At 41.0% G+C, this 27,946-nt stretch overlaps 1 protein-coding gene across 1 annotated transcript in view; it reads left to right on the forward strand.

Moving 5' to 3' along the window:
* Window positions 1–27,946, forward strand: part of ZEB1 (zinc finger E-box binding homeobox 1) — a 205,852-nt gene that overhangs the window by 145,738 nt on the left and 32,168 nt on the right. Inside the window, 3 exon segments of the mRNA XM_007064288.4 lie at window positions 7,226–7,426; window positions 16,695–16,757; window positions 19,577–19,738. Coding sequence (XP_007064350.2) covers window positions 7,226–7,426; window positions 16,695–16,757; window positions 19,577–19,738 — 426 coding nt within the window.

Raw genomic sequence — 27,946 nt, forward strand, 5'->3', positions numbered from 1 at the left:
GGGTTGGAGGTGAATGAGATTGTTGTTAGTAAGACGCCTGCCTCATTTGTTGGAGACCTTGGAAGGTGTGAAGTAAATGAGCCAGGGGACTGCAGGAAGAGAGGATGCTCCCAGGATTAAGGCAGTTGAATGTCACCCTGAAGAACTAGATTCTATTCTGCCTCTTCCTCTGTCGCTTAAATCAGACTTATCAGCCTTAGACACTGTATATTCCTTATTGTTGGGGTGCCCAACTTGAGACCTCTGGGGACTGATCTGAAGATGTGCTGAGCACTACTGCAACTAGAATGAATGAAAATTGTGCTTTGAACATATAAAATGCTAAGTACTCTGGAAAAAATAAGGCCCAAGGCATCCCAGATTGGGCATTCAAAATTAGTGGATACTTTTGACAGTTTTGGCCTTACTCTTTCTGCACTTCAGTTTCCTCTTCTGTAAAAAGGGGATAATATACCACTTCACTTCATAGGAATGTTGTGAAGTCAAATTCATTGATGGTTGTGAAGCACTCAGATGCTGTGGTGTTGAACACCATATGTGGAGATATAATTCTGAATTCAGGACAGGGTTTTGGATAATGTGTATTAAATAAGGCATTGAAACCACAGATTGAATGATGAGGATAAAAAGAAATATTGAATAGCTATCAATCCAGCTATCAATTCCAGCTTGAGCAAATGAGGCAGGGATGCTACAGACAACTTGATTCACTACACAAACCTGACTTGTTCCCTGAGCACCATCCATCCTGTGCCCTGGATGAGGCAGAGCTCCTGTGGAAAAAAGAAGTTGTATGTGATCATGTAACTAAAGACTGTATCATAATGCATGCGCGCAAGGGGGCCAAATTAAGATTCCACAGGCAATCTTTATACTCACATTTCCTAATTTTTGAGGGCTTGATTTTGTCACGGTAATGTTCTTTTTGGTATGTATTTGTTGGTTAGTTGTTATATCACCCAAAATGTGCTGAGCACTTTTCAAACATATTCTTTTGTCTTGTGCCCGCAATCTTCCAAAGGTCACAGGAGGGGGAAGAGCAAGAGGAAGACTAAAATATTGGAGCAAAGTTTCGTACACATTTTAGTATATTGGTTCATTGAGAGTTGTGGAATGAAAATCTACTGAAAGAGTCATTGGTTTAGATTCTGAGAATGGATCTTTGTTAATTTTAGCATTCCACAAATGTTGGGATGAGAAGATTTTAAGTTTGTGCTGAATCCAACCATGATTGTACTGAAAACATAAGAAGCTTTCAAAATAACTAGAATTATGAGTTCATTATATTTAAAATATAAAAACAGTGGTAATCAAGACCATTTTCTTTTACAGTTTTTTATTGTGCGGGTTAGACACACAAACTTACATGTGCATGTCTCCAACCGGCTTGTATATTACAGACATTTGTTTTTCATTTTCATATTTGAACACCACTTTAACCCTGATTTTTCTAAAGATTCTAGTTAATATACTGATTATATAACTAAGCAAAACCAAAACAACCCCCCAGCAACCTGAGTTTTCATTTTATTTTATTTTCTGGAAGAAATGTTCTTATGTATCATGATTGAATTTTTAGCTCCTGATCCCACAGTGACCTCCATGAGGGCTAACCCCAATACACCTGTGTGGAGTTTGATTAAATTCAGTTGGGCACCATGTGACCAGACCTCTGCACCTGTGCAGAACACCATTAAATTCAGTTCAGCTCCAAGGGGGTAAAGACCTAATTGCAGGATCAGGGTCTCAATTTGTAAAATTAGAAAAATATTTGTAAAATGTTTGTATCTTTTTTTACCTCATTATTGGTTCTATGTTTGCAAAGAAGACTAAAACATGGGTAGAACAAATGACCAAGAAGATGATAGAGGTCAGACTACAGTACATAAAAACAGCCATACTGGGTCAGACCAAAGGTCCATCTAGTCCAGTATCCTGTCTTCTGACAGTGGCCTGTGCCATGTGTCCCAGAGGGAATGAACAAAACAGATAATCGTAAGTGAGCTGTCCCCTGTCACCCATTCCCAGCTTCTGGGAAACAGAGGCTAGGGACACCATCCCTGTCCATCCTGGCTAATAGATGTATATGGATTTATCCTCCATGAATTTATCTAGTTCTTTTTTGAACCCTGTTATAGTCTTGGCCTTCACAACATCCTCTGGCAAGAAGCTCTACAAGTTGACTGTGTGTTGTGTGAAAAAATACTTCCTTTTGTTTGTTTTAAACCTGCTGCCTATTAATTTCATTCGGTGGCCCCTAGTTCTTGTGTTAAGAAAAGGAGTAAATAACACTTCCTTGTTTACTTTCTCCACACCAGCCATGATTCTATAGACCTCAATCATATCCCCCCTGAGTTGTCTCTTTTCCAAGCTGAAAAGTCCCAGTCTTATTAATCTCTCCTTATAGGGCAGCCGTTCCATAGCCCTAATCATTTGTGTTGCCCTTTTCTGAACCTTTTCCAATTCCAGTATATCTTTTTTGAGATTGGGTGACCACATCTGCATGCAGTATTCAAAATGTGGGCGTACCATGGATTTATATAGAGGCAATACGATATTTTCTGTCTTATTATCTATCCCTTTCTTAATGATTCCCAACATTTGCTTTTTTGACTTCTGCTGCACATTGAGTGGATGTTTTCAGAGAACTATCCACAATGTCTCCAAGACCTTTCTTGAGTGGTAACAGCTCATTTAGACCCCATCATTTTATATGTATAGTTGGGATTATGTTTTCCAATGTGCATTACTTTGCATTTATCAACATTGAATTTCATCTGCCATTTTGTTACCCAATCAGCCAGTTTTTAGAGATCCTTTTGTAGCTCTTTGCAGTCTGCCTGGGACTTAACTGTCTTGAGTAGTTTTGTTTCATCTGCAAATCTTGCTACCTCACTGTTTACCCCTTTTTTCAGATGATTTATGACTATATTAAATAGGACTGGGCCCAGTACAGACTGCTGAGGGACACCACTATTTACCTCTCTCCATTCTGAAAACTGACCATTTATTCCTACCCTTTGTTTCCTATCTTTTAACCAGTTACCAATCTACAGGAGAACCTTCCCTCTTATCCCATGACTGCTTACTTTGCTTAAGAGCCTTTGGTTAGGGACCTGGTCAAAATCTAAATACACTATATCCACTGGATCCCCCCTGTCCACATACCCCCTCAAAGAATTCTAGTAGATTGGTGAGGCATGATTTCCCTTTACAAAAACCATGTTGACTCTTCCCCAGCAAATTATGTTCATCTATGTGTCTGACAATTTCGTTCTTTACTATAGTTTCAACCAGTTTGCCCGGATCTGAAGTCAGGCTTACCGGTCTGTAATTGCCCAGGTTACCTCTGGAGCCCTTTTTAAAAATTGGCGTCACATTAGCTATCTTCCAGTCATTTGGTACAGAAGCTGATTTAAATGACAGGTTACAGACTACAGTTAGTAGTTCTGCAATTTCACATTTGAGTTCCTTCAGAACTCTTCATAGAATCATAGAATATTAGGGTTGGAAGAGACCTCAGTAGGTCATCTAGTCCAATCCCCTGCTCAAAGCAGGACCAACACCAACTAAATCATCCCAGCCAAGGCTTTGTCAAGCCAAGCCTTAAAAACCTCTAAGGATGGAGATTCCACCACCTCACTAGGTAACCCATTCCAGTGCTTCACCACCCTCCTCGTGAAATAGTGTTTCCTAATATCCAACCTAGACCTCCCGCACTGCAACTTGAGACCGTTGCTCCTTGTTCTGTCATCTGCCACCATTGAGAACAGCTGAGCTCCATCGTTTTTGGAATCCGCCTTCAGGTAGTTGAAGGCTTCTATCAAATCCCCCTCACTCTTCTCTTCTGCAGACTAAATAACCCCAGTTCCCTCAGCCTCTCCTCATAAGTCATGTGCCCCAGCCCCATAATCATTTTTGTTGCCCTCCGCTGGACTCTCTCCAATTTGTCCACATCCCTTCTGTAGTGGGGGGACCAAAACTGGATGCAGTACTCCAGGTATGGCCTCACCAGTGCCGAAGAGAGCGGAATAATCACTTCCCTTGATCTGCTGGCAATGCTCCTACTAATACAGCCCAATATACCATTGGCCTTCTTGGCAACGAGGGCACGCTGCTGACTCATATCCAGCTTCTCATCCACTGTAATCCCCAGGTCCTTTTCTGCAGAACTGCTGCTTAGCCAGTCGGTCCCCAGCCTGCAGTGGTGCATGGAATTCTTCCTTCCTAAGTGCACTCTTGGGTGAATACCATCTGGTCCTGGTGACTTATTACTGTTTAGTTTATCAGTTTGTTCCAAAACCACCGCTAATGACACCTCAATCTGGGACAGTTCCTCAGATTTGCCACCTAAAAACAAAAAAAGTAATTGTTCTGTCTCCTCCTTGTACTTGATGTCTGTATACTTAGATGTAAATTAGACAATGTTTTCAGGCATGTAAATTCATAAATTACTGCTGTTCAGGTCAGGGAAGGCATTTGAACCCTGGCTTATTGCTGTCCTTCACACCGGTGCTTCTCAACACTTACAGCAACTCTACTTTGCATAATTAGATTCACTGATCACTGAAGACGAAGTAATTCAGGTTCAACAGATCAAATGGGCCAAATATGAAGATTTGGACAATCCAATTTTTAGATAAAGCTGAATTTATTATAAAATTTCAAGCTCTTAACGAATGAAGAGTCATCTAATGAACTATTAGAATGAGTGGGATATTTTTCTGTATATTTAAGCAGTTAAATTAATGCTAGTTAAAAGATTTGCAGGTGAGAGTCCTTTAAAGAGTTGTGTGGTGTTTTTGTGTAAATGTGCCAAATAATATCATTACTGTAAAAGGATCCAACTTGGCTCCACTGAATATATGAAATTATTGTAACAGGAGTATCTGATGTAATTCCTTCCTACTGCCATTACCCTCTTTACGTACTGAAATCAGGATAGAGAAATGTCAGGAAGATACAATTAAATAATTCTGGTTTGGTTTTTATTGTCAACTTAATGTAAGTCTTTTGTTTTTCTTTTATTAGTACTATCTTTCAAAACTTAATATACATAAAATGTAATTGTTAGTAACAATAGAATAGCAAGGTATTAATATGATAACATTATCACATTGTACATACACCAGAATGTGTATTTGTGGATTGTCATAGAAAACCTAAAACCACGAAGGAGTGGTTGCACATTACATTTTTTGAAAATATTATGCATATATGAAATATGTGGTGATCATTTTAAAGTCAAAAATGTTGTTTTGTCATGCTGGTGCATATTTTACATGGGACATTTTTCTTCTGAAATGGAAGGAAATGAGCTAGTGGTTTGCTGATTTGCAGTGAAACTATTTCCTTGCCTAAATGCTTGTTTTAAATGGTTAGAATATTTACCTTTTTTAAAAAAAGCGGAATTGAAAAGAGCAGGAATCTAGCCTCCCGTTTATTTTAGTAGGCAAAATTTCAAATGAGAGAATTAATCTACCATCTGGAGTGTTAACAGTGCAAATAGCATAGGTGTGCAAGTGTCCTAAAGTAGTGAGATTACTACATCATAGATATGATTCTTTTAACCTCTGGAGGAGTATCGCCGGTATAACAACATCTGTAGGCTTATTCTTTGATAAATATTTGCCTTTTTTAAATCCCCTTTCTCATTCAGGGTATGTCAAAACACTTCATAGCAATACATGAAAATCTGCCAGTGATTATTGATATGCAGCATGAGTATGTAGCAGAGAACTTTACACCAAAAAATATAAGCGTAAATAGTTTATACTTTAAAAATATTAAAATTTCAGTATGTGTAACATTTGTTTCTACAGGTTGTAAGAGAAAGAAATAATGTTTTTGAATAGAACAATTATAACAATTCAAAATTATAACATCTCCTCTGCATCTTTAGGACTATTTTAGTGATATCTACCTCCATGTGATGGAAATACATAGAGCACTCAATGTTGATAAATGCAAAGTAATGCACATCGGAAAACATAATCCCAACTACACATATAAAATGATGGGGTCTAAATTAGCTGTTACCACTCCAGAAAGAGATCTTGGAGTCATTTGGATAGTTCTCCGAAAACATGCACTCAGTGTGCAGCGGAAGTCAAAAAGCAAACAGAATGTTGGGAATCGTTAAGAAAGAGATAGATAATAAGATAGAAAATATCATATTGCCTCTATATAAATCCATGGTATGCCCACATTTGAATACTGCATACAGATGTGGTCAACCCATCTCAAAAAAGATGCATTGGAATTGGAAAAAGTTCAGAAAAGGGCAACAACAGTGATTAGGGGTATGGAACGACTGTCCTATCAGGACAGATTAATAAGACTGGGACTTTTCAGCTTGGAAAGGAGATGACTAAGGGAATATGATAGAGGTCTATAAAATCATGGCTGGTGTGGAGAAAGTAAATAAGGAAGTGTTATTTACTCCTTCTCATAACACAAGAACTAGGGGTCACCAAATGAAATTAATAGGCAGCAGATTTAAAACAAACAAAAGGAAGTATTTTTTCACACAACACACTGTCAACCTGTGGAGCTCTTTGCCAGAGGATGTTGTGAAGGCCAAGACTATAACAGGATTCAAAAAAGAACTAGATAAATTCATGGAGGATAGGTCCATCAATGCCTATTAGCCAGGATGGACAGGGATGGTGTCCCTAGCCTCTGTTTGTCAGAAGCTGGGAATGGGCGACGGGATGGATCACTTGATGATTACCTGTTCTGTTCATTCCCTCTGGGGCACCGGCATTGGCCACTGTTGGAAGACAGGATATGGGCTAGATGGACCTTTGGTCTGACCCAGTATGGCTGTTCTTATGTTCACTATACAGCCTTTTCTCCACAAGACTGTTATAATATGTCCTCCAGTTTGAACAAACATAAACTCTTACTCTTTCCAGGTACCAAATGATAGGGGAAGATGATGTGTAACATTTCCTTTGTAAAGCTGCCACTAGGCTTGTTTTGTTTGTTTGTTTCAAAACCTTAATTCTGTTGGGAGGTTGTATAGTGTGGTGTAGGCTTGTATGCACCACTCGTGTATACTAGCTTCCAAAAGAAGAATGTACAGTAACTGCTTATCACCCACACTAAATATCTCACTAAACATGTTGGATGTTCTGTAGGGATGCCTCGAAAGAAATCATAGTTATAGTCTGAACTAAGAGTGTTTTTGTTGATTTATTTTTTGCTTTTTGTCTCCATGCAGTTACCAATTACAATAATGTGGTAGAAACAAATTCAGATTCAGATGATGAAGACAAATTGCATATTGTGGAAGAAGAAAGTGTAACAGATGCAGCAGATTGTGATGCTAGTGTGCCAGAAGATGACTTGCCAACAGACCATTCAGTATTACCAGAAAACAGTGAAAAAGCGGGAAGTACAAACAGTTGCTGGGAAGGTGAAGGTATGTTCCGTGTGGGTAATGATGCTCTAATTAGAAAAATTACACTTGGAAACATTCACTCAATAGAATTTTTTTGAATACACTTCATCATTAATGTGTATTTGTAAAGTCAGGGCTAGATATACAAAGAAACGTAGGAATGGTGATGCCAAGAAAATTATTGGGATTCAGAAAGCCTGAGTTTGGTGCTTAGACTCCTTGTGAATGGGGAGAGATAGACATCTCTAGAATGGGATTCACAAAACCCAGTACGCTAGGAGGCTCCTTGCCTAAGCTAGCCATTGGGAGGCGCTAAGCCCTGCCTCTTTCTCAGAGATAGATGCTTAAGTCCAGGCTGCAGGCAGGTGCCTCCCTCTCCCTGGGATTCTCAGATGAAAACCTTCTCTTGGTGGTAGGTACCTATGCTGTTTTAGCAAGAAGCTGGGGTGGAAGGTGAGGAGCTCTCTAATAACTTTTAACCCAGTGGTGAGGATACTCACCTGTGTTGTGGGAGATGCCCTGTTCAAGTCCCCCCTCCACCTGAGTGGGAGAAGAGATTTGAACAGGGATCTGCCACCTCTCCTGTGAGTGTGCTAGACAGTGGGCTATAGGATATTCTGATGTGCAGCTCCCTCAGTGGCTCCTGTTGAAACTGTTCCAGTAGGGATATAGATAGATATATACCTAGATATATATCTAGATATATATTTTTAAAAAGTCATTGGAGCAGAGGGACTCAATCCAGGACCTCCCATCTGTCAGGTGTGTGCTCTAACCATCAGGCTACATTGTCATTTTCATGCTTGTTCTCTCTCTTTCTAGTCTGATGTTGAAAGTATTCCAGGCTTACTGGATCGGGCCCTGCAGACAAGTTAGGTGGGGGAACACCTAACGTTCCCTCATTCATGAATCACTCAGGGCAGGAGTGCTGGAACTAGGGGGTCCAAGGGGTAAGAGCCACTCGGGGAGCCCAGGCAGCTTTGTGGAGTCACTGACCCTCCACCTGCCCAGGGTGAGGGCCCCGAAAGCCCGTGGCCTGGCTGTGGTTCTTCGGTCCCGAAGACTCCACCCCCAGGCTGGCAGCCGGAGCCAGATCAGGGTAGGAGCTGCGTGGGCAACTGTGAGGATCCGCGGACCTTCCATCTGCCCTAGGTGGAGCGTCCCGGGGGATGGTGACATGGACCAGGGGCTGCTCTCAGGCCACCTAAACCCAGGCAGGTGGAGAAGCCTGGACTTCCTGCTCCAGCTCCAGCTTGGCCTCAGAGCGGGGCCTCCAGGGAAAAAGGAGGGTTAGGGGCTGGGTCATGGTGGGAACAGGGCCTCATGGCTCCCTCACTTTTGGGAAGAATCCCATACATGCTGTGCTTTCTCAGAGCTCTAACAGTGTAATTTCACCTGCTTTTACTGTTCTTATTTAAAATATACCATGCAGCCTTTCAAATCTAGCTGATAAAATAGAACAGCTGAACCAAATTGTACTATAAATCTGGTATGCGTGCCAGCATGAGTTTGAGAGACAGGTGGCTTAGCTTTTAAGCTTGGCTCTAAATAGCTCCATATGTATAAATTTGTACAAACCATGACTTTGGATTGGGCTCAATTATTAACTTTACTATATTTTGATTTTTTGTCTCTATTATAAATACATTAAATATGCAGCAAATGATTGTGTCTACTTCAGTCATTTTTACTAACATAGACTTTCATAGTTGTTTGAACAGCTAGTAGATTTAAATAATTCATATACTGTGTGTTTGCTAAAATAAAGTTTTTAACATTCAGTACTGAAAAATATACATACTCTAAAACATTCTTCTTATAGTGAAGAGAAGTCAGTTTCTTATAAAACATTCTTCTCATAGTGAAGAGAAGTCACAAGATATAGTACATTACAACATTTTGATTTGCTGTGTATTTATATTTTTGACATTTCTAGTAAGAAAGTTAAGTCACAAGTACTTTGGTGCTCTTGGTTGTACAGCATAGGTCTAAGGAAACAGCACTTGAATACGTGCTGTTTGTCTTAAAGGGGAAAGACAATAGGGTGGGTAACTGTGAAGCACTGAGAACATCCCTGAAACACTTGTGTGTGTGTTAAGAATACCAGTGTACAGCATGTGTAGCAAGTTGTGTTTTCATCACTAACCTGTACTGAAATTTATCCTGCATATCTTTACTGGGTGTACTTTTTGGTTTTCATCTGATTGATCAGTTCAGAAAAATGTAAAAGTAGGTGCAACATACTTAAACTACATTTCATTATCAGATCAGTTTCTTTCCGTTTCCAGCAATTCTAACTGAAGTTCTAAAAGACCTTCAGAACAGGTGTCTCAAATATAAGGTGTATATCTCAAGAGGTTTAACTGAAACATGAATACAAGTCTCAACAAGTGAACCACATGCATCCCATACAAGTTGATGGCAATGTTCCAACATTGGTGTGTGTTGTGATTCTATAAGGTCTTCTTTTTCCCCCCTTTTAGTTTAAACTAAAACCTACATTATATTTAAAAAAAAATTGTTATAAAGTAAAGTTTGCTGATGTAAAAAAAAATAGTGTTGTTAAACTAAGGTATGATAAATTTCCAAGTAAAATATATAGGAAATTAAGAGGAACAAAATATGCATTTTCTGACTGTTTTTTTCAGGTGTTTAAAACGTGACTGAAAAATTCCATTCCTGCTGGATTTCTGTATCAGCATCTTAGAATGAGAGCAAGATTCTTTTTATCTTTCTCTGTGTTTAAAAAAAATAGTTCAGACATTTGAGGAATCCAAACGTATTTAAAAAATTAGTTCAGATACATTTTTGTGTTTGTGTAATTCAAAAACAAATTAGGTGTAAAATGGCATTTGACAAATAGTCAGTCCATAACAAGGTGCAATAGCGTTTGACATTAAGAGGATAATTTTGAAAAGACCTTATAGAATTAACAAAGTATTCAAGCTCTGAAAACCACATAAGGTGAAATTCATGCTGCTGAAGAGGGCCCACTCAAGATCCCATGCAACATTTACACCCCACATTAAGAATTTAAGTAGGGCTTAAGTGCAGGGCATCTGGTATGTGGCGAATTTCACCCATAATGTGCACACATTCAATAACTGGATGCTGTTCATATCTAGTGGATACAGTGCTTATTAAACTATTTTTATTTCTGTATTCCTTTCGATTTAAGTTCTTACACTTGTATCATAGTGCCTTCCAAGTTAAAAAATAAGCAGGCTTACTAATGTAAGTCAAATGACGTTTTCTCACCATTTTCCCTCTACCCTCCTCACCCCAAAGGGGAAAAGTTAGGTTTGGTTTGTGCCTTTCTTTTTTTTTTTTCTTTTTTTTTTTTTTTTGTAGAAGTAAAACTAATATGCTGTAGGTTGCTATCCAGGAAACCCATGTTGAAGTGAGCCTTGCTTTTCAATGGGGAGATTATAAGGTTTGTGGTTATTCTTAGTTTCTGCCAGAGTGTATTCTATATTCTTGGGCCAGCCCTCAAAAAATCTTCTTTCTCGCACCTATGAGCTTCGCTCCTGAAGTACGCAAAGCCATCATTTCTGAGGAGCAGATCTGTTGTGGGTGGTCAAGGTGCTGGAGGGTAAGACCTCGTGTAACCAGACCATGTCAGTTTTTATAGCCTTAAAACTGACAACTGAGAATTTAAACTTCAATTGATGTTTTCTAGAGAGGCTTTGAAGTTAAAGAAGTACAGATTGTATTTTCTCAGTAACCTGGGTTACTGAGGAGGCATGCAGCAGCATTCAGCATTGGTTGCAGCTTTTTTCAGGCCTCATGCTTTCAAGCCCAGTGTAAGCTGCATGATGTAATCAAGCTCAGAGATAATGGAAGTGTGGTATGATTCAAGACAGGTTATTCCCAAAAAGTACAAGCTTTAGCCAGTCAGAGAGGGCAGATCAACTTGACTGTAGACCGGACTTGCTATGTGCCGGTCCAGAATCAGAAAGTTGTCTATAAAGATTACTACACTACAGAGTGCCTTGATGGTTTGTGGAATATCTCTTCCTCCACTACAGACAGCACTGTGGCAAAAAAAAACCCTGAAGTGTTTCTCTGTCTACAAGCAAAACCTCCTTTTTGCTAGAGTTTAGTTTCAGCCAAGTCTACCTCATCCATGTACCGATCTTTGTTACCTAACAGTCTCTGACTGTGGTGATATTATAGGCTGTGAACAATAGGTAGAGTTATGAGTGTTCTGCATATTGTTGGCATTTGAGCCCATAAAATCTCTCCATTTCTCTGAGCAGCTGTATGTAAATATTGAAGAGGAAGGGAAGAGAAGGGAACTGCATAGTATTCCACAGATGAGGGCTCTGGCGGCGGCGAACAGACGCCCATCACTACCTTCTGGGTGTAGCCCTTGAGAAATGTTTCACACCATTTTAGAGCTTCTGCCTGAGCCTCTGGTACTTCTCTTAGGCTGGGTTGTAGTAGTCTATGATCAGCCATATTGAATGCTACAGTGAGATCCAAGAGTATGACTATCCCTTCATCTATAGATAGCAAGAGATTGTTCATCTGCACTACCAATGGTGATTCTGTTCCATGTCCTGGCCTGTCACTTGAATGGGAATAGTGCAGAGTAGGTAGAACAGTGCCAAGGATCTGACCCATGTGCTGGTGCCCTCATCTAGGATGAGGTGAGTGCAAGGTGCCCAAAAAGCCTTTAGTCAAAGTGCTGCAAGTCACATTTAAAGGGGCTTTTAACACTAAGTCCAGACCACTCTTGGATGGCAGAACTCTAACTCCTATTTGATCAGAGAATGTCTTGCATTCTTGTCCCTAGCACTGGATATCTTTTTCTCCTTTCTGCTCCTCAGTGTCTATGTTTGCAGCATAGTCCTCGACTCCTGAATGCATGAATGCAAGTAAACTGTTCACCGATGTTGCTATCCTTTGCTGAACATATATGACTACAAAGTCATTAAAATGATTGTATATTTGTTTGCAAAATATGTTGCAAGGCTAATAATATAACAAAAAATATAGAATACATATTCTGTTTAATAAACATCTGCTATGTAAAGGTTAACACTGTGGGGGATATGCAAAGACTGAGTTAAATTTGTGTATCTTCAGGACACAGAATACCTTCCTACATGAAGAAAAAAGAAAGATGAACGCTCAATAAGTGGCTATGAAATTACCTCTGTTTGTTTATTGTATTATGGTAGTGCCCAAAGGCCTAGTCAGGATCAGGGCCCTAGGTGCTGTACAAGCACACAGGAAGATGTAGTCCATACCATGAAGAGTTTACAAAGTAGTAGATTTAGGAATTTTTTTTACCTCCTGTGAAATTAAATCCTGTTGCCACTGAAATCTTAAATTACTCAGGATCATCTTGGCTAATATTATTTTTGCCTGTTATGAAGCCAGAGGGACTTGCTGTAAATTGTTATAGTCAGTAAACTACATTAATAATCCCACCTCTCCAGCATATCCCATTGTCCTAATGAAGACCCCTTTTTATAGGGGAAAACATAGTTTTGTGTAGTATGGGCTATTTTAAATAAACTAAGTATTTGGTTCTAGTGGATTTACAGCATGTAAAGATTTTGGACTTGAAGCACAGGACAGTTACCATTGGTGGATTGGATCAGACCAACCAAACATGGATTTGTCTATGACTAAGACTTTTCAAGGTGATGGTCAAAATTAGAGCTAGATTTAAAGCACTCCAGTGTTCCTTTAATTATATATCTTGTTTGTGAAAATATCTGCAAATGCAGGCGTATTTTCTAACCTATTAGTTCTGTAGACTTCTGACAGTCGTCATTACTACTGTCTCCGCTATTAGGGTAGTTAGAATTAGTCATCCTTTTCCTTTTGGAAGGACCTATTTAGAATGGAATTTAAAGTAGTCCTAGAAGTCCTCAGGTTATGTGTAAAGCAGAAATTGGCTTCTGTCTTGATTAAAAAGGTAGTATGCCCTTGCTCTTTTAATAACCACTACAAATTATGGATTCTAGCATTTGTTATGTGATTACAACACTTTTAGCTCACTTTTGTGGGAGCGTAAGAACATAGGAATTGTCATTCCAGATCAGATCAGTAGTTCATCTAGTTTAGTATCCTGTATCTGAAAGGGGGACAGGACCAGATGTTTTTCTGTTCTATTCTGTTCAGGTTTTATGCCATGCTTATCATTGTAGTATCTGAGTGCTTTCCAGTAGTGCATCTGTCATGTCTCATTTGTTCTCTCATTTTTCCCCAGAGGGAGAAACATGTGCAGTGGAGTGTCTTGTTTTGGTAGTGTCTTTTTTAAAATGTATTAATAAACATTGCAATGTGTATATTTAGAGAAGGCCAAGTCAAAGAAATGCGCCTTGCCCTTGGAGCAAAAAGCTATGAGATCTGTGATGGTCCTTCGTTCCTGGGGGAGTTCATTCTACAGTCTCAGAGCACCTCAGAGAAAATTCTGTTTCCTTGCATGGGTGAGCTTTACTCTTATTGTTGAGAGTCCCATTGTGCCAAAGGAACATAGAGGAACATGCTAGAATCCCCATAATGGACAATTATAGAATAATCTATTTAACCCCCACCAGCTGCCATATTCTCTGAAGCACTTGTATTTTTGTCCTAACTAATGTAACTGTGGATTTTCTCATTATTCATATACTGTAAATGATCCGCTGCCTCTTTTGAATACCTCTAAGTTCTTGGACTTGCTATATGTGGCAGTGAGTTCCACAGGATAACTATGCATTGTGAAAAAAGTACTTGCCTGGAATAAAGATGTAGATTTCCCTCTTCTGTTTTTAGAGAACCAAAGATTTTTAAAGCTTTTATACAGGACCTAAAATCAGTGGATCATTCCTGAATTAGAAAAGCATATTTGCCATTAATCTTAAATAAAAGTTCAGCTGAAAAATATTTGAGGAACTAGTTGGCTCTTTTCTCTTTTTGGTATTATTTCAAGTTTGATGTGACCTTTGGGTTGGAAAATTCTATAGATTGTGATGGGCTTAGATAGACACTGACTTCAGATCCACACGCTGCACTTCATACCAAAACTTGTACTAAATAAGAATTCCATAGTTGAGCATGTATTGATTACAACAGCAAGTACAAGTTACGATGCTTTTATCGACATTCCACATACTATACTGCTCATTCCTGAAGTGCCATTGTCTACCACAGAACACAAGGGAACTGGACAACTGGATGGCTCAAGGGACAGATAGTAGAATATGTGGGATTTCATGTTCACTACCCGCTACTGGCTCAAATCAATATGGGCTGAAAGTTGTTACTGACTGAAAGATGTTTAATAGCCTGTATAAAGTGAGTTGGTAACTTTAGACAAGTTCATACTGGACACGTCTCCAAATTTTAAAACCACCATAATCTTCGGGACTAATTGCCTCTCTTGTTAATAGTCAAAGAGTTGAGGCATATTGGTGGAGGTGTGTGCAGAAGCCTCATTTGTCAGTGTCTGTGCTATACTAGATTTGTAATTAATGTAAGAATTTTGGACTCTTGTATAGGACTGCTGTTCTAACTCCTTCAGCAGCAAAAGCTTCACTTAAAAGCCCCCCATCTGGAGCCACTGTTTCTAGAGAAAAAAGGAGTACTTGTGGCACCTTAGAGACTAACCAATTTATTTGAGCATAAGCTTTCGTGAGCTACAGTTCACTTCATCGGATGCATACTGTGGAAAATATAGAAGATGTTTGTTTTTATAGACACAAATCATGAAAAAATGGGTGTTTATCCCTACAAAAGGTTTTCTCTCCCCCCACCCCACTCTCCTGCTGGTAATAGCTTATGTAAAGTGATCACTCGCCTTACAATGTGTATGATAATCAAGGTGGGCCATTTCCAGCACAAATCCAGGGTTTCTCTCCCCCCCCCCCCCACCTTGATTATCATACACATTGTAAGGAGAATGATCACTTTACATAAGCTATTACCAGCAGGAGAGTGGGGTGGGGGGAGAGAAAACCTTTTGTAAGAATAAACACCCATTTTTTTTGTAGTGATAAACACCCATTTTTTTCATGATTTTGTGTGTATAAAAACAAACATCTTCTGTATTTTCCACAGTATGCATCCGATGAAGTGAGCTGTAGCTCACGGAAGCTTATGCTCAAATAAATTGGTTAGTCTCTAAGGTGCCACAAGCACTCCTTTTCTTTTTGCGAATACAGACTAACACGGCTGTTACTCTGAAACCTGTTTCTAGAGAGAAAACAGTAGACAGAAGCAATAAATGATGGCCACCATCAATATATATTTGATGAAAATATGGGGCTGTTAGTGAAAGTGACCTTCCAGTATAGAGGGTCACCCTTCTGAAATGGTGTGGAGGACGCTGTGACCCATACAACAATTTTGCCATATCTAGTGCCTTGCCTAGACTCAGTCTTAAAACGGATTTAAAATTAGCACATAAAGAAATGTCAGATCATGATTTTTAAGTCAGTCCTATTTTGCAGAGATATGTGAATCCTTCAATAAATCATCTTTTAAGGGCATCCATCCAACTGCCCAGAGATACACAGTGGTGTCAGTAATAGTACTTTTGTATAAGTGATGGTTTGGTGATTCCAATACACAGGAAAGCAGTTGGTAAAACACTTAAAATCAGTTTTACACAACTGAAATATATGCTTTAATTCGGTGCCAATATTTTCTTGTTTTCTCAATTCAATAGTCAAACCTAGCAAGAACTCTCATAATGATTTTTATTTGGCTAAGTTTAATAGGCTCTAGATGTCTGCAGGTAATTATACAGTATTACATGATAGACTGTTGAAAATAATTTTGGAGTAATTACTGATGATCTCCTGGTTTTGCTAGTTAGAAAAAGCAGAGCAAATGTGTTAATTTTACAATAAATTAACCTCTGAAAGCAATAATCTAGTGAATCAGATACTAAGAACAAACTGCTTGCCTTTTATTCTAAGCAGCACACTTTGTACTTGCCAAAAAGATACTTGTACTACAAAAATACCCTATTTGGATATGTAACAGCAATCCTTACCCTATTTTTTCCCTGTCTTCAAATAATTACTTTGGTATTGTAAGTTTGCCTTCTGTTAAAATTGCAGTTTCTTTTTCTAGTAAAATCTTTATGACCTGAGAAACTCAATACAGCTAAAATCATGAGGAATCCATATTTTTTCAAGTGTATGAGATTTAAATATATTTTCCCAAACATTAGAAAAATATGGAAATTTTTGTTTAAGAAATAAGGGAACTTTTGTAATATGCAAAGAAAGATAATGGTATTTTAAAATGTTAATTATTCCTCTTTTTCAATATTATATTTCAGATGGAAAAGAAACAAAAGAAATCCTGGGGCCTGAAGCTCAAGCTGATGAAGCTGGATGTACAGGTATTTGTCTCGTTAAATTCTACAGTCTGTCCCCCGTATCCATAGAATGTTCTTGGGATTGGAATAATTTAATATCCCTGGAAATCTTTTAGGATTCCCCCTCACCTTTCTTTTTAAAGTGCCTTTCTCTCCTGTACTTGATGTGGTAAGTTGCAAACACTGTTCTTGGTGAAGAATACTAGACTGGGCTCCCTTTAGATCTCTTCAGTCTTGAGGTTTTGCTGACAAATGACACAAAGCAGTCCCTTTCCCCAGGCGACTAATTGCAGTGCCTCTGCAGCAGCTTAGCCTGACTTTAGGAGAAAGGAAAGGATGAGGACTCTCACTCGTGTTTCACATGGTAGTATAGAGCGCTACTATGGGTCATTAGACAGAGCCTAAACCCATAGCCATTAAAATGAACTAGAATTAATATCTCATTATTAACTCTTCTGTTAATAGTAATATTACAGAGTAGATAAAATAGAATGTGTGTCTTCATCTTCAGTACTATGCTAGAAAATGCACAACTCCTTTTTCTTACTATATTTTTCTTCAGTAATGTTGAAAATAATCACTGTATAATTTAAGGGAATCTATATACTATTTTTAAATGGTCAGATAAATTAAGATATATGCTTATTGGTCAGTACTTAGATAATACAGTGATAAGCATTATACCAGGGCGGCTTGCGAGCCAGATGTGGCTCTTTTACAGTTAAAGTGCGGCTCGTGGAGCTCTCCTCTTCCCCCCCCCCGACCCCCGGCCCGCCGCTTCCCAATTGTCCACCTACCAGACTTAGGGGGTGGAGCTCAGGGCCTCTGCCTTGCAGCGGAGTGGTGGGTTAGGGGCTTCTACAAAGCAGGAGGGGGGTCTCATGGCTTCAGCCCTGCAGGGCATACCTGCTGGGGCATGGGGCTCCAGCAGGAGCAGGGCTGGAGCCCCAAGCCTCAGCAGGCATCTCCACTGGGGCTGAAGCCTCGAGCCCTGGCAGGTGCCTCCTGGCTCTTGAACTCCTGAAGATTGTCATATGCGGCTCAAAGGGTCAGTAAGTTTGGCCACCCCTGCACCATACAAAAATGTAGGATTATTCGGAAATATGTTTGCATTTTTTTAATCTTGGTATACATATTTTAACCATACGGTCAGTACCAAAGAGAACAAAGAACTACTTTACAGTGTGTATGGTGAAAACTGTCCCATGTCATAAATAGAATCTAGCGCTTGGATTTTAAAACAGGAAGACCAGTATGAGACTTCACATTGTGAGACAAATGGTAAAGCTTTACCTTCTTATTAAAAATATGTTCCACATTAATAACTGATAATGAAGTATAGGATAGTAATTTACAGTCAAAGCTTTCATAGAATGCATTTCATGGCAGTAAGTATAAACTCCATGAATATTTACTCACAAATATTTGTCGTGCTATAGATTATGTAAAATATTTAACTGTGCTTTTGCTAATAGTGAAATACAGTTTTAATGAAAAACAAATGAAGTTGATCATTGATTGTGCCAAGTTTAAACCTAGATGATTTGGAACAGTACTAATAAGATCCAGAGAAAACTGTTTGTTTGAAATCCATGGCCAAACCCTGGTGAACAAGCTACTCAAACTCTCAAGCTTACTGCATTTCAGCCAGGAAGCATGCTTTCAATGAAAATCTGCATGAATATGTCCTACGGGTTTGCAGTAATGAACAAACTTTAAATATAGTTAAAAATTGTGTCTTGAACAAATTCAGCCTTGCAATTGCAGGACCCAAAGAAGCTGCAGGAATGGCAAGTGCCATTCAGAATAGAATCACTCAGTCATGATCAAGAATCCATCATTTTATCCCAAGATTTTGGAAAAGTTAAGTGGAACAAAGGAGCCTAACATGGACAAAGTTAGGACTTTAAAAAAAAATTGTCCTAATTTTTAATTTTTGTATTATCTTCTACGAGTCTGAAGATGGAGAAACCATTCAGGAAGGGAATCCACAATGGGAAATAAAAACATAATGCCAACATTTAGTGGTTTGAAGGGAGGTCTTGATAATTGCTACCTGTAGGGGATTTCTTTTCAGTCTGTACACTTTATAAGGCAAACCCTGGGTCCAACTAGTGCAGTGGAATTGATTGTTGTTCCAAATAGGCAGGCTTTGAGTGGTTTCCTCTGAATGTGCCTATTTAGAAATTAATTATGTCTTATCTGTTTAACTGCTGTTTTCAGCTTACCCCAGTGTGTTAAACATGTTGAAAAAAGAGTATGCGTTTCCTTTCATGGAGGAGAATAGTCTTATGAATTAAGTGAAGGACAGGACGGCAGGAAATCCACATGCAATGCCTGGTTTTGATATAGACTTTGTGTGATATTGAGCAAAATCTCTTAGAGACACTGCCAACTTGAAATCTAGTCAAAATCTAAAAATAGTTTAAGACACATTCCTCTAACTCTGCTTGCTAATTTTTGTGGTTTTACAACTACATTTTCCTATTTCTTCCCCCAATTGCTGTGTGAAAGACAAACACGGACTGGGGACAGTGACTGACTAAATAACTGAGCCTGAAAGGAAAACAGTGAAACATTATACAAATGAACTTTGATTTTGTTTAAGTTGGTGTCCTTTTAACTTAACTATGCCACAGTTTCTCTATTTGTAAAACTGGGCTAAAACTCTTTTATTTCACAGGGCTTAACCTAAGACTTAATTAATATTTGTGAAGTGCACTGGGATCCTTGAATGGAAGATGCTATAGAAGTGCAAAATATTACTGTCATGTATGTATTATTTTAAAATGTTTTCATGTGACATTGAAATTCCATTAACAAAGCTTTTTTTTTTATTTTAGTAAAAGAAGATGAAGGTGATTCCGAAGTAGAAAATGAACAAAATCATGACCCCAATGTTGAAGAATTCCTTCAACAGGAAGATACAGCTGTTATTTACCCTGAAGCACCTGAGGAGGACCAGAGACAAGGCACACCAGAAGCTAGTGGTCAGGATGAAAATGGTAAATATTATTTCACTAATCAGTAGTCTTTACAAAATGAATTACACTGAAAGGTTGACCTACAAATTCCCTATATTTTAGAAAGATAAGGATCCAGGCATCTATTGTAGACTGTGTAGCTGTGGAAATAAATGGAAGTTCAAACCACTGATTATTATGAAATGAGGCTATAATCAAGCAAAAATTACTTTTAAGGTTTCTGAAGCTTAAATGGCCTTAGGTTTAGCATTGACTATTTATTTTTATGATAGATTTCGCTTATACCCTCTTATACGTTCTGTTTCACTTACTTGTCTTGTGTGAAAGTGACAACTAATACATGTGATAATTAAAACATTTGGGTTTGGATTATTTGTACTGGGAGTTGTTAAGTGGAAATGCTAGTCTACAATAACGGAGTGTAAAATAATGGTCTAGTACTCCATTTGATAATAAATGTAAAAGCATAATAAAACAACATTTAAATTAATGTAAATGGATTGAGTCAAACTAGCACACTTTCTGTAGAAGTAACTTGTGTCTCTGTAACAGGCTGGCTATTTGAAACATGTAATAAAAATAATTGGCAAAGAGAATCTGCTAGATGATAATTCCTTGAAGATCTAAATCATTTATGGCAAGTTCCTTCTCAAAAGACTAATAAGAAAATAAGAAATACTGGCTTACATACAAAATCCTCTTCTGGAATAAGAAATGGCTAAACAGCAGAAAAATAACAATTAATGGTTGTTTTTCATAGTGGAGATATATTGCAAGATGGATAAAAATTATTATTTACAAAAAATTAAATTATTTTTTAAATTTAAAACACGATTTTTAGTTGAAATCAGATTTTTGATTTACATGTTGCTAGTTCTTTCTTCCCATTTTATAACCTTACATTGCAAAAATCGATGTTCTGCACTAATTTTCTTAATTAGCTTCCTGGTTGTTAGCAAAATTTCAGAATTTATACAGATTTTTTTTCTATTAAGTTTCTTACTGGAAATTCATAGCTGTAATGAAAAATGCTGATCTGAACTGAAAAGACAATTCCAGAGTCTTATTCAAATCCTTACTGCAAGAACAACACAAACACAATAATTGATAAACAAATAGCCCATGGCCTATTTGCAACCAACATCAGCTTTAGATGTATTGAACCTCCACAAGTCAAGAAAACAGAAGTGCTTTGACCGGGCTATGCTCCATCAGCCATTTGAAGTCATGGGACTTGTACTCCTAAAACGCTCAAGCTGGGAATTTCAAAAGCACTTAGGTATCTACAAAATGGCTTAGTAGCCTAAATGTAGGCTCTGATTTTTGTATATTATGGCCTGTCTGTGTAAAAAAAAGTTCAGTTACTTTGTTAATCTAATAAATTTAAATAACTTGTTGTGTTAACACCTAAGCAATTTTCTTTTGAAGTGACAAAGATTTTATGCCATGCAAAGAGATGTTTCTTTTTTAATAAAAATAAAATATTAGCTTCTGATGTTGCAAACACTTACCATCATCAAACATGTATAGCCTACTGAGAACTGTTGCATCAGCCTACTGAGAACTGTTGCATCACCAGGCATCATGTAGTGAAATTCCAAGATCTGGCTCAATCCTGCAAATCCATGAATACTTGGGAGCAGTGCTAGGTAGGGTCAAGGCATGCACCCCTTTGCACATCAATGGAGAGATTGATCGCACGCTGTGCTTGGGTGTTTTTGTTCATACTGACGTCATGGCTGAAAAGTATGGAATGCTGCTTTTCAGTGTAATGAGCAATTGAAGGAAGGCCAGATCTCTGCAAGATTATGACATTTCACACAAAGTCAAACAAGTGTATGCTTAGGATTTGGCACTGACAGTCCATATGGAGTGTCTTTAGGTGCTCCAAGTCTGCCTACAGGTCTAGGTTTCTGATCTGTATATAGAGGTAGTACACAGGTTTTGAGATATCCTGAAGTTTGGGCTGGTCTGTACTAGAAAGTTAGTGTAAGCTTCTTACCTCTCAGGGCCCGGGTGCCGCCTCTGGTGGCACTGGGGAGTTGGTCAGGCAGCCTGGAATGCAGCTGTGCAATTGCACAATAGCAGTTCAAACCTTCAGAGGACGATTAAGCAAACAACCAGTCAGCCAGTAGCCCAGGCCTCCTGCCTGAGGTGAACGGCAATAGTCTATGGCCCAGGCCCCCTAGGTGTGGGCTTGAGCAATTACACGGTCTATGGTCCCAGCTGCCTGGCTGGGGTAAATGACTATAGTCTATGGATCAGGCTTTCAGGCCTACAGTTAGGTTAGCTTAGCTACATTGCACAGAGTGTGAAAAGTTCACACTGTTGACAGACATTGTTAAGATGACCTAAGCCTAGCGTAGAAAGCACTAGGTCAATGGAAGAATTCTATCAACCTAGCCACTGCCTCTCGGAAAGGAGGATTTTCTGCAGCAACAGAAGAACCCCTTACGTCACTCTAGGGTCTACACCAGAGGTTCTCAACCTTTTTATCATTGTGGGCTGCAGGCCACAGGTTAAGAACCACAGAGCCCTCCCTCCCTCCCCCCAACCTCCCCCATTCCCCTGTGCCCAGCACCCCCTGCCCAGAGACCCCCTCCACAGAGTAGGACCAGAAGCTGAATGCGGAACCGGGCAGCTGGACACTGGACCACAGTGCAGGGCTGGGCAGCCGGATCTCACAGTCGGGACCCTGCTGCCAGGGGCTGGGCAGCTGGCAGCTGGGACCCCACCACCCACGGCTGGGCAGTCGACTGGCAGGACACTGCCACCCAGGACCAGGCAGCCGGCAGCTGGGACCTGGATCCCACCGCACCAGGCAGGCAGTTGGGACCTCCAGTGCCAGGCCAGGATCAAAGTGCCCGGTGCGGGCCAGCAGCCAGGACCTGAGGTGCAGGGCCAGAAGCGGAGCCCCACATAAGACCTGGGGGTGCTGCAGCACCCCCACAAACCCCTAGTTCCCAGTGCCCCCCACCCCTTCACTGCCCAGAGCCCTCTCCCAACCTGCCCAGAGACCCACTCTCCCGCAACCTGCCACCATGCAGCACTCACCAGCCCCCTGCTGGCAGGAGCACTCCAGCAGGCTGCCAGACGAGATCTCCCACTCAGCTAGCCCCGCCCCCTGCCAGCCCAGAGTGGCAAATTTTGAATATTTTTAGAACACAGCTGGGCTGCAGCTGTGTGCTAATTGGGGTGCATGCGGCTCAGGGGTTCGGGTTGAGAACCGTTGGTCTACACTACAGCGTGTGTAGTATAGACGTACCCCAAGTCTCAGACATTTTTGCTTCCATAAGTGAGACATGGACTTCATGCAGTAGGCTGCGTGATATTTTCATCAAAGAACATCCAGTTTGCTGCAAATATTTGGACACTGCCTGTAGCCTAGCTAAATGAACTCATCAACACTCACTATAATAGACAATTCCACCTGCACCAGGGGTTCTGGTTGCCCAGCTCCAAGATTCATGCCATGAGGCATTCAACCCCATAGTGGAGACAACATCTTGGAAGGCGGAGCTGAAATTCTCTGACTTCTCCACTAGCAGGGCAGCATCATTGGTGTAGTCTTGGTCAGTGAAAACTTCTTGACCCACCTTGATTCTGACATGTGAAGCGGCAAGTCCCAATATCCAGTTGATAGCTTCACAGAATAATGCTGGGGAGAGAATGCATCCCTGCCACATACTGGGGTCATGTAGAAACATGGAGAAAGCTGTGAACCACTACACACACTTCGCACCAATACCAGTGTGACGACTGCACACCAGATTTATCTAAACATCTGGAAAGCCAACTCCTTTCAGGGCGAGGAAAAGTGCTGACATATCACCTAATCAGAAGCTGCTCTCATGTTGATATATGTCACATGGAGTGAGTGGTTAAATTTTCAGTGCAGATCAGCCAGAAGCCAGAGGTAAGGATGGAGTCTATGGTCGACCACCCAACAGGGAAACCTGATTTCTGTGGAGGACGATGTTTGTTAAGGAGTGGCTGCATCCCACCAAGACAAACGTGAACGAAGAGCTTTCTAGGGACCAATAGCAATGAGATTGGCCTGTAGCTGCCACACTTGGTGTGAGATCCTTTGCCCTTGTACAGGGACACTATGATGCCGTTTTCCATTCTGCTGGTATTTTGCCTGATGCCCACATTTTAAGAACATGCCAGTGCTTACTGGTTCCAAGGTACCTTGAGCAGCTCACGCAGAACCGTTGGCTGACCTTTCATACTTTCTTGAGTGACAAAGGTTTTGTGTTCTTTTTAGAGGGCTTGGTCATGTCAATTCCATTCGAAGTGCGCACGCCTATGTGCGTGGTCATTGGAGTTTTTTGTCTTAGCGGTATCCGTAGGGTTGGCAGTGGTGTTGCATTCGTGCGCTGGTATATCAGGCACCGCCGACCCTACGCCCGATCGGTTCCTTCTTGCCTCTCGTGGTGGTTAGTCGGAACGTCTTTCCTTGCATACCAAGGGCTAGCAGTTTTTGTCTTTACTGACTTCGAGCCTTAGGGCCTTATAAATAGTTTGTTTATAGTAGTTAGTGTTAAATAGTTGTTAAGTGTAGTTTGCAGTTAAGAGTCCCAGCAGGGACTTCACCCTGGGCTGGGTTTAAGTCCTGCGTGGACTGCAACAGGCCTATGCCTGTAAGTGACCCCCATTGCAGCTGCCTCAAGTGCTTGGAGGAATCACACCTGAGAGATAAACACTGTATTTGTAAAAACTTTAAGCCCTGCATGCAGAAGGAGCGGGATATTCGTTTACGGGCTCTCCTCGTGGAGTCTGCCCTTCGGCCGGCTTCCATGCCCTCCCACCAGGACTCATTGAGTACATCTGCCTCGGTGTGCAGTGCTCCGCTCGTCACCATTCCCCCTTTGCTGGTGCCCAAATAGAAGGCTAGGAAGCAAGGCTCCCCAGCACCAGGCAAGAAGGGCCATGGGTCATAAGGCAAGGGATCCACTTTGGGCCACCCGGCCACTCCACAGCCACGCATTCGTGCCTCCCCAGTTGGGGCCTTTAGCCCTTGAAAGGTCCACCACCAACTCCTGGGAGCGGCATGGGACCTAAACTCCTGATGGCACTGACACCTTCAGAAGCTCCCCCGGCACTGAGATGGTCACAGCAGGTGGTTATGAGACACAGCTCCTGGTTTCAGACTGCCGGCCTCTCCCAAGAGATGTAGACCTTGATCCAAGACCTCCCATTCCATGGGATCGGTCTTTTCTCAGAGCAAACAGATGCAAAGCTGCATGGGTTGAAGGACACTTGGGCCACCCTTTGTTCATTGGGCATGTATACGCTGCAGTCTGCAAGAAAGCAGTTCTGGCCATCGTCACCCGCTGCCTAGGTCTTGGCAGTCTCACCTGCACAGCTTGGCCCAGCAAAGCACCTAAGGGGCCAGAAGCATATGTTTTGAGGGTGCAGTCGAGAGTGATGCCCCAGTCACCTCCCAGGATCCACCCCATTCTTTCATCAACCATCTTCGTCCGTACCGTTCGGCCTGGTTGCGAGTCACCTTAGACTGATGGGTGCTGGAGATAGAGTTCACGGTCTTGCAGGGCGTAACCTTGAGACACTGAGTCCACTTCCATTGGCACTGCTTGTGAGTCACCTAGAATGGAATTGATATGAGCAAGCACTCAAAGAAGAAAAAACGGTTACCTACCTTTTCGTAACTGTTGTTCTTCGAGATGTGTTGCCCGTGTCCATTTCATTACCCGCCCTCCTGCCCCTCTGTCGGAGTTGCTGGCAAGAAGGAACTGAGAGGGCATAGGTCGGCGGCGCCTGATATACCACCGCATGAGCATGGCACTCAAGGGGGCGCCACTGCTGACCTAGCAGATAATGCTAAGGCAAAAATCTGCGACAACTGCACATGTGGGCGCACACAGACCTGGAATGGAATGGCCATGAGCAACACATCTCAAAGAACAACAGTTATGGAAAGGTAGGTAACTGTCTTTTCATCCCAGTGTCTGCAGCCATGTGGTTTGCCAAGTGACAGCTCTGGACGGTTGTCAGCAGGTGAATAGTTGAGTATGCTTTCATAATGTTGTCCTTCTGTCCAGGACTTGTCCATCAAAGAGCAGAGTGAGTTGCCTGGTTTTGTGATGGGGATGTTAGAAAGCTGTTTATGGCTGCCCGTCAGGAGTGTGATGACCCTGTAGACAGGATGCAGATTGTTATACTTTAGGCTGTCCTCTGCTTCATTGGCCAGGGAGTTGATATAGATCTCATGGTCATGTTTTACCCCTTCCCCCAAGGCCTTGCCCCCGCTCCACCCCTTTCCCCAAGACCCCACCCCTGCCCTGCCTCTTCCTGCACCCACTCTGCCCACACCACACCTCTTCCCGCCCAGTTCCTCCCCCTCTCCCATGCATGCCCCTTCTCCGCTCCTCCCGCTTCCTCTCAGCACCTCCTGCACTCTGCAGAACAGCTGATCATGGAGGGCAGGAGTCACTGGGAGGGAGGGAGAGGAGTTGATCAGTGGGGCCACCAGTGGGCAGGAGGCGCTGGGGGAGAGAGGGGTGCTTGCTGCCGGTGGATCCTAAGCACCCACTAATTTTCTTTTCCGTGGGTACTCCAAGGCGGAGCACCCATGGAGTAGTCACCTCTGCTTGTTAGTGGCACAAAACTAAGCAGCTTGTGAGACGCTTGAAAAGGATGCAATGAAACTGGGGAATTAGGCAGCACGATGGAAGACTAAGGGTGGGAATTTAAAGTGCACCTGATTTATTCCGTTACCATTTCTCCATTGACTTCACTGAAAGCAGTGTTAGGCCACAATGAACCTTTTAAAAATTCCACCCTAAATGTAACTTAAACAAGTGCACGATACTGTAATACACATTGAGTGATACTCTGACTGGAATGGAGTGTGTTTCCACAGCACTCTGCATCACTTAAAAATGAATTATAAATGGGGCAGAAAATAGACATTATAGAAAGATGATGATAGGATAGCCACATCTTTACATCCGATGAAGTGAGCTGTAGCTCACGAAAGCTTATGCTCAAATAAATTTGTTAGTCTCTTCGGTGCCACAAGTCCTCCTTTTCTTTTTGCAGATACAGACTAACATGGCTGCTACTCTGAAACCTTTACTATTGTGTTCAGTTTGCTCGCCCCGCCCAAAAGATAGGCAGAGAAGAGAATGAAAGTATCCACAGTAGGGTACAAGAAACCGTAGGTTTCACATAGTTAACCTGCAAACATAGGCAGAGTTTGGGGGCTCATGGGAGGGCATTGCCCCCCAAACTGCAAGCCTCAGGCAGGCAGTCTGAGTGTGCAATGTAATGAGTTCTGCAGAGGAGACAGGAGACTGCTAACAGCTTGTGCCCCTGAGGCAAGAAGTCAGAATTTTGTTTATAAACAGAGTGATTAACGGGTGATTAAAATAAGAAAGGGCTGTTAGGATGTTTCCTAAAGTTAAATGATCTGTTCCAAGCTTGGTGAACTGCAAAAAGTAAAAAGAAAAGGAGTACTTGTTTCATATTCTCTGTGTATATAAATCTCCCCACTGTATTTTCCACTGAATGCATCCGATGAAGTGAGCTATAGCTCACGAAAGCTTATGCTCAAATAAATCTGTTAGTCTCTAAGGTGCCACAAGTACTCCTTTTCTTTTTGTGGATACAGACTAACATGGCTGCTACTCTGAACCCTGCAAAAAGTAAGTAGCCTAAATGATAGAAAGTAACTGTAGATTTTTTTCTACAATTGTTTCAGTTGTTGTACTCAAGAGGTGGTAACAAAGTTAGTAATATCTTTCTTTGAGAAGATAACTGACTTTTTAGACAAAGGAAATGCATTAGATTTTATCTACCTGGATGTCAGTAAGGCATTTGATACAGTTCTACATGAGAAATTACTAGTTAAATTTAGAGAAGATGGGAATTAATAACTGAAAGGTGAATGAGGAACTGGTTAAAGGGAAGACTGCAATAGGTCATACTGAAAGGTGAACTGTCAGGCTAGAGGGAGGTTACTGGTGGAGTTCCTCGGGGATCAGTCTTGGGACCAACCTTATTTAATATTTTTATTACTGACGTTGACACAAAAGGTGGTAGTGTGCTAATAAAATTTGCAGATGACACAAAGTTGGGAGGTATTGCCAATACCGAGGAGGACCGGAATATCATACAAGATCTAGATGACCTTTTAAACTGGAGTGATAGAAACGGAATGATATTTAATAGTGCAAAGTGCAAGATCATGCATTGAGGACAAAG

Source organism: Chelonia mydas, chromosome 2, assembly GCF_015237465.2.
Source record: "Chelonia mydas isolate rCheMyd1 chromosome 2, rCheMyd1.pri.v2, whole genome shotgun sequence".
In the NCBI taxonomy this organism is placed as follows: domain Eukaryota; kingdom Metazoa; phylum Chordata; order Testudines; family Cheloniidae; genus Chelonia; species Chelonia mydas.